The 7,966-nt window shown below is 45.3% G+C and overlaps 2 protein-coding genes across 8 annotated transcripts in view; one reads left to right on the top strand and one right to left on the bottom strand.

Moving 5' to 3' along the window:
• LOC109397189 (uncharacterized protein K02A2.6) overlaps positions 1–7,966 on the top strand; it is a 340,877-nt gene that overhangs the window by 22,928 nt on the left and 309,983 nt on the right. The window lies entirely within an intron of this gene.
• LOC134285135 (uncharacterized) lies at positions 8–1,359 on the bottom strand. Its single transcript, XM_062845281.1, has 2 exons — positions 437–1,359; positions 8–365 (listed from the first exon to the last, which is right to left on the bottom strand). The coding sequence occupies exons 1-2, from the start codon at positions 653–655 to the stop codon at positions 24–26; spliced, it is 561 nt and encodes a 186-aa protein (XP_062701265.1). The 5' UTR covers positions 656–1,359; the 3' UTR covers positions 8–23.

The following is a 7,966-nucleotide window of genomic DNA, read 5'->3' as shown; positions in this document are numbered from 1 at the left end:
TCATCGCTCTCCACGCCGCTACCTTACCAGTACGTATCCTTGGAAACCTTCATGAAAACCTGCAAATCCGCCTGCCGACCGTCCTTCCTGATCAGCAGCAGCGTCAGATGCCAGTACCCTTCCGGAATCATCTGCGGCAAGGTTTCCGGCTTGAACACAAAGTGTTTGATCCAATACTGCCCGGCCGGCACTGGGCATACCCAATGTCCACCGGCTCGCGGAAAGTTTGTGGTCTGCTCGAACAGGTGCTGATACTCCCGGAAGGTATTGTTCAACGTCCAGCAGTACGGATTCTCGGCGATCTTGAACGGGTACTCGTTGAACTGGCTGTTCCCCAGCCGGCTGAAGGCGCTCTTCACCTGGAACTGTGGACGATGCCCTGACCACTGTTAGAAGCGCTTTGCAGATCACGACAATGCAATGCGACGAGACTCACCGTGAAGCGATTGTCCAGGTCAACGAAAAAGTCCATGGTGCCGTTGATAATGGCACACGTTCGGTTGAACTTGGTAACCCGGAGGCCCGATCTGACCAGGTCGTAACCGACGGTTTGCTCGACATGTTGGAAAGTTACGTCAATAATGCCATGGGAATGGCTGCCACCGATCAGGAATGCTAATGGAAATAGGAAAACAAAGTTCGGAAGCCTCAGCATTACGTGTTGTCACGAGCACTTGCAGATTAATAATGGGTGGACAGACCAGAACACCTAACTTGCTCACGAACAGTTAATTCATAAATTCCGGATATGTAAGCATCAGATTAAATCAACAAATCACATCCACAATCGCATGGCAACTGTAACATGGGATCAATCTCTGTAATAAAGAATTTTTCGAAGAAATTACAACTACCTAGATCGATAAAATGGCTGCATGACATACATTCATTTGTTCAAAACCACATTTCAGATTCTACCAGAATCTCTCCAGAACTTCTGCAGGAATCTCTCAAAAGATTCTTCCGCAATCTTTCCAAAGCTTCGTCTGGAATCTCTCAGAAGTTTCTACTTATCGCTTCAGAAATTCAACTGGAATTCCAGTGACTCAGAGAATGCGGAATCTCTCCAGAGATTCTACTGGAATATTTCCACAGATTCCGAAAGATTGGAATCTTTCCATAGGTTCTACTGGAATCTCATCAGAGGTACTGCTGCTATCTCTTCCGAGATTCTACGGGAATCTATCTTGATATTTTACTAAAATATCTTCAAAGGTTTTTCTGGAATCTCTAAAAAGATTCTACTGGAATCCCTCCAGAGATTCTAAAGAGATCGCTCCTGAGATTCTATTGGAATCTCTCCACATATTCAGGTGGACTCTATCTAGAAATCCTGGTGGAACCTTCCCAAAGATTCTGATGGAATCTCTCCGGAGATTCTGAAGGAATCTCTCCGGAGATTCTGAAGGAATCTCTCCGGAGATTCTGAGGGAATCTCTCCGGAGATTCTGAAGGAATCTCACCAGAGATTCTGAAGGAATCTCACCAGAGATTCTGAAGGAATCTCTCCGGAGATTCTGAAGGAATCTCTCCGGAGATTCTGAAGGAATCTCTCCGGAGATTCTGAAGGAATCTCTCCGGAGATTCTGAAGGAATCTCTCCGGAGATTCTGAAGGAATCTCTCCGGAGATTCTGAAGGAATCTCTCCGGAGATTCTGAAGGAATCTCTCCGGAGATTCTGAAGGAATCTCTCCGGAGATTCTGAAGGAATCTCTCCGGAGATTCTGAAGGAATCTCTCCGGAGATTCTGAAGGAATCTCTCCGGAGATTCTGAAGGAATCTCACCAGAGATTCTGAAGGAATCTCACCAGAGATTCTGAAGGAATCTCTCCGGAGATTCTGAAGGAATCTCTCCGGAGATTCTGAAGGAATCTCTCCGGAGATTCTGAAGGAATCTCTCCGGAGATTCTGAAGGAATCTCTCCGGAGATTCTGAAGGAATCTCTCCGGAGATTCTGAAGGAATCTCTCCGGAGATTCTGAAGGAATCTCTCCGGAGATTCTGAAGGAATCTCACCAGAGATTCTGAAGGAATCTCACCAGAGATTCTGAAGGAATCTCTCCGGAGATCCTGAAGGAATCTCTCCGTAGATTCTGAAGGAATCTCTCCGGAGATTCTGAAGGGATCTCTCCAGAGATTCTGAAGGAATCTCTCCGGAGATTCTGAAGGAATCTCTCCGGAGATTCTGAAGGAATCTCTCCGGAGATTCTGAAGGAATCTCTCCGGAGATTCTGAAGGAATCTCTCCGGAGATTCTGAAGGAGTCCCTCCGGAAATTCTGAAGGAATCTCTCCGGAGATTCTGAAGGAATCTCTCCGGAGATTCTGAAGGAATCTCTCCGGAGATTCTGAAGGAATCTCTCCGGAAATTCTGAAGGAATCTCTCCGGAGATTCTGAAGGAATCTCTCCGGAGATTCTGAAGGAATCTCTCCGGAGATTCTGAAGGAATCTCTCCGGAGATTCTGAAGGAATCTCTCCGGAGATTCTGAAGGAATCTCTCCGGAGATTCTGAAGGAATCTCTCCGGAGATTCTGAAGGAATCTCTCCGGAGATTCTGAAGGAATCTCTCCGGAGATTCTGAAGGAATCTCTCCGGAGATTCTGAAGGAATCTCTCCGGAGATTCTGAAGGAATCTCTCCAGAGATTCTACTGGAATCTATCCAGAGATTCTACTGGAATCTCTCCAGAGATTCTACTGGAATCTCTCCAGAGATTCTACTGGAATCTCTCCAGAGGTTCTACTGGAATCTCTCCAGAGATTCTACTGGAATCTCTCCAGAGATTCTACTGGAATCTCTCCAGAGATTCGACTGGAATCTTTCCAGAGATTCTACTGGAATCTCTCCAGAGATTCTACTGGAATCTCTCCAGAGATTCTACTGGAATCTCTCCAGAGATTCTACTGGAATCTCTCCAGAGATTCTACTGGAATCTCTCCAGAGATTCTGGTGGAATCTCTCCAGAGATTCTGGTGGAATCTCTCCAGAGATTCTGGTGGAATCTCTCCAGAGATTCTGGTGGAATCTCTCCAGAGATTCTGGTGGAATCTCTCCAGAGATTCTGGTGGAATCTCTCCAGAGATTCTGGTGGAATCTCTCCAGAGATTCTGGTGGAATCTCTCCAGAGATTCTGGTGGAATCTCTCCAGAGATTCTGGTGGAATCTCTCTAGAGATTCTGGTGGAATCTCTCTAGAGATTCTGGTGGAATCTCTCCAGAGATTCTGGTGGAATCTCTCCAGAGATTCTGGTGGAATCTCTCCAGAGATTCTGGTGGAATCTCTACCGAGATTCTGGTGGAATCTCTCCAGAGATTCTGGTGGAATCTCTCCAGAGATTCTGGTGGAATCTCTCCAGAGATTCTGGTGGAATCTCTCCAGAGATTCTGGTGGAATCTCTCCAGAGATTCTGGTGGAATCTCTCCAGAGATTCTGGTGGAATCTCTCCAGAGATTCTGGTGGAATCTCTCCAGAGATTCTGGTGGAATCTCTCCAGAGATTCTGGTGGAATCTCTCCAGAGATTCTGGTGGAATCTCTCCAGAGATTCTGGTGGAATCTCTCCAGAGATTCTGATGGAATCTCTCCAGAGATTCTGATGGAATCTCTCCAGAGATTCTGATGGAATCTCTCCAGAGATTCTGATGGAATCTCTCCAGAGATTCTGATGGAATTTCTCCGGAGATTCTGATGGAATCTCTCCAGAGATTCTGATGGAATCTCTCCAGAGATTCTGATGGAATCTCTCCAGAGATTCTGATGGAATCTCTCCAGAGATTCTGATGGAATCTCTCCAGAGATTCTGATGGAATCTCTCCAGAGATTCTGATGGAATCTCTCCAGAGATTCTGATGGAATCTCTCCAGAGATTCTGATGGAATCTCTCCAGAGATTCTGATGGAATCTCTCCAGAGATTCTGATGGAATCTCTCCAGAGATTCTGATGGAATCTCTCCAGAGATTCTGATGGAATCTCTCCAGAGATTCTGATGGAATCTCTCCAGAGATTCTGATGGAATCTCTCCAGAGATTCAGATGGAATCTCTCCAGAGATTCTGATGGAATCTCCCCAGAGATTCTGATGGAATTTCTCCACAGATTCTACAGCAATCTCTCCAGAGATTCTACAGCAATCTCTCCAGAGATTCTACAGCAATCTCTCCAGAGATACTGATGTAATCACTTCAGAGATTCTGATAGAATCTTTCCAGAGATTCTGATGAAATCTCTCCAGAGATTCTGATGGAATCTCTCCAGAAATTGTGATGGAATCTCCCCAGAGATTCTGATGAAATCTCTCCAAAGATTCTGATGGAATCTCTCCAGAGATTCTGATGGAATCTCTCCAGAGATTCTGATGGAATCTCTCCAGAGATTCTGATGGAATCTCTCCAGAGATTCTGATGGAATTTCTCCAGAGATTCTGATGGAATCTCACCAGAGATTCTGATGGAATCTCTCCAGAGATTCTGATGGAATCTCTCCAGAGATTCTAATGGAATCTCTCCAGAGATTCTGATGGAATCTCTCCAGAGATTCTGATGGAATCTCTCCAGAGATTCTGATGAAATCTCTCCAGAGATTCTGATGGAATCTCTCCAGAGATTCTGATGAAATCTCTCCAGAGATTCTGATGAAATCTCTCCAGAGATTCTGATGATATCTCTCCAGAGATTCTGATGGAATCTCTCCAGAGATTCTGATGGAATCTCTCCAGAGATTCTGATGGAATCTCTCCAGAGATTCTGATGGAATCTCTCCAGAGATTCTGATGGAATCTCTCCAGAGATTCTGATGGAATCTCTCCAGAGATTCTGACGGAATCTCTCCAGAGATTCTGATGGAATCTCTCCAGAGATTCTGATGGAATCTCTCCAGAGATTCTGATGGAATCTCTCCAGAGATTCTGGTGAAATCTCTCCAGAGATTCTTGTGGAATCTCTCCAGAGATTCTTGTGGAATCTCTCCAGAGATTCTTGTGGAATCTCTCCAGAGATTCTTGTGGAATCTCTCCAGAGATTCTGGTGGAATCTCTCCAGAGATTCTGGTGGAATCTCTCCAGAGATTCTGATGGAATCTCTCCAGAGATTCTGATGGAATCTCTCCAGAGATTCTGATGGAATCTCTCCAGAGATTCTGATGGAATCTCTCCAGAGATTCTGATGGAATCTCTCCAGAGATTCTGATGGAATCTCTCCAGAGATTCTGATGGAATCTCTCCAGAGATTCTGATGGAATCTCTCCAGAGATTCTGATGGAATCTCTCCAGAGATTCAGATGGAATCTCTCCAGAGATTCTGATGGAATCTCCCCAGAGATTCTGATGGAATTTCTCCACAGATTCTACAGCAATCTCTCCAGAGATTCTACAGCAATCTCTCCAGAGATTCTACAGCAATCTCTCCAGAGATACTGATGGAATCACTTCAGAGATTCTGATAGAATTTCTCCAGAGATTCTGATGAAATCTCTCCAGAGATTCTGATGGAATCTCTCCAGAAATTGTGATGGAATCTCCCCAGAGATTCTGATGAAATCTCTCCAAAGATTCTGATGGAATCTCTCCAGAGATTCTGATGGAATCTCTCCAGAGATTCTGATGGAATCTCTCCAGAGATTCTGATGGAATCTCTCCAGAGATTCTGATGGAATCTCTCCAGAGATTCTGATGGAATCTCTCCAGAGATTCTGATGGAATCTCTCCAGAGATTCTGATGGAATCTCTCCAGAGATTCTGATGGAATCTCTCCAGAGATTCTGATGGAATCTCTCCAGAGATTCTGATGGAATCTCTCCAGAGATTCTGATGGAATCTCTCCAGAGATTCTGATGGAATCTCTCCAGAGATTCTGATGGAATCTCTCCAGAGATTCTGATGGAATCTCTCCAGAGATTCTGATGGAATCTCTCCAGAGATTCTGATGGAATCTCTCCAGAGATTCTGATGGAATCTCTCCAGAGATTCTGATGGAATCTCTCCAGAGATTCTGATGGAATCTCTCCAGAGATTCTGATGGAATCTCTCCAGAGATTCTGATGGAATCTCTCCAGAGATTCTGATGGAATCTCTCCAGAGATTCTGATGGAATCTCTCCAGAGATTCTGATGGAATCTCTCCAGAGATTCTGATGGAATCTCTCCAGAGATTCTGATGGAATCTCTCCAGAGATTCTGATGGAATCTCTCCAGAGATTCTGATGGAATCTCTCCAGAGATTCTGATGGAATCTCTCCAGAGATTCTGATGGAATCTCTCCAGAGATTCTGATGGAATCTCTCCAGAGATTCTGATGGAATCTCTCCAGAGATTCTGATGGAATCTCTCCAGAGATTCTGATGGAATCTCTCCAGAGATTCTGGTGGAATCTCTCCAGAGATTCTGTGGAATCTCTCCAGAGATTCTGATGGAATCTCTCCAGAGATTCTGATGGAATCTCTCCAGAGATTCTGATGGAATCTCTCCAGAGATTCTGGTGGAATCTCTCCAGAGATTCTGGTGGAATCTCTCCAGAGATTCTGGTGGAATCTCTCCAGAGATTCTGGTGGAATCTCTCCAGAGATTCTGGTGGAATCTCTCCAGAGATTCTGGTGGAATCTCTCCAGAGATTCTGGTGGAATCTCTCCAGAGATTCTGGTGGAATCTCTCCAGAGATTCTGGTGGAATCTCTCCAGAGATTCTGGTGGAATCTCTCCAGAGATTCTGGTGGAATCTCTCCAGAGATTCTGGTGGAATCTCTCCAGAGATTCTGGTGGAATCTCTCCAGAGATTCTGGTGGAATCTCTCCAGAGATTCTGGTGGAATCTCTCCAGAGATTCTGGTGGAATCTCTCCAGAGATTCTGGTGGAATCTCTCCAGAGATTCTGGTGGAATCTCTCCAGAGATTCTGGTGGAATCTCTCCAGAGATTCTGGTGGAATCTCTCCAGAGATTCTGGTGGAATCTCTCCAGAGATTCTGGTGGAATCTCTCCAGAGATTCTGGTGGAATCTCTCCAGAGATTCTGGTGGAATCTCTCCAGAGATTCTGGTGGAATCTCTCCAGAGATTCTGGTGGAATCTCTCCAGAGATTCTGGTGGAATCTCTCCAGAGATTCTGGTGGAATCTCTCCAGAGATTCTGGTGGAATCTCTCCAGAGATTCTGGTGGAATCTCTCCAGAGATTCTGGTGGAATCTCTCCAGAGATTCTGGTGGAATCTCTCCAGAGATTCTGGTGGAATCTCTCCAGAGATTCTGGTGGAATCTCTCCAGAGATTCTGGTGGAATCTCTCCAGAGATTCTGGTGGAATCTCTCCAGAGATTCTGGTGGAATCTCTCCAGAGATTCTGGTGGAATCTCTCCAGAGATTCTGATGGAATCTCTCCAGAGATTCTGATGGAATCTCTCCAGAGATTCTGATGGAATCTCTCCAGAGATTCTGATGGAATCTCTCCAGAGATTCTGATGGAATCTCTCCAGAGATTCTGATGGAATCTCTCCAGAGATTCTGATGGAATCTCTCCAGAGATTCCGATGGAATCTCTCCAGAGATTCTGATGGAATCTCTCCAGAGATTCGATGGAATCTCTCCAGAGATTCCGATGGAATCTCTCCAGAGATTCCGATGGAATCTCTCCAGAGATTCCGATGGAATCTCTCCAGAGATTCCTGATGGAATCTCTCCAGAGATTCTGATGGAATCTCTCCAGAGATTCTGATGGAATCTCTCCAGAGATTCTGATGGAATCTCTCCAGAGATTCTCGATGGAATCTCTCCAGAGATTCGATGGAATCTCTCCAGAGATTCTGATGGAATCTCTCCAGAGATTCTGATGGAATCTCTCCAGAGATTCGATGGAATCTCTCCAGAGATTCCGATGGAATCTCTCCAGAGATTCCGATGGAATCTCTCCAGAGATTCCGATGGAATCTCTCCAGAGATTCTGGTGGATCTCTCCAGAGATTCTGGTGGAATCTCTCCAGAGATTCGATGAAATCTC

Source organism: Aedes albopictus, chromosome 1 (assembly GCF_035046485.1).
Source record: "Aedes albopictus strain Foshan chromosome 1, AalbF5, whole genome shotgun sequence".
NCBI lineage: Eukaryota > Metazoa > Arthropoda > Insecta > Diptera > Culicidae > Aedes > Aedes albopictus.
This window is presented reverse-complemented; position numbering and strand designations above follow the sequence as displayed.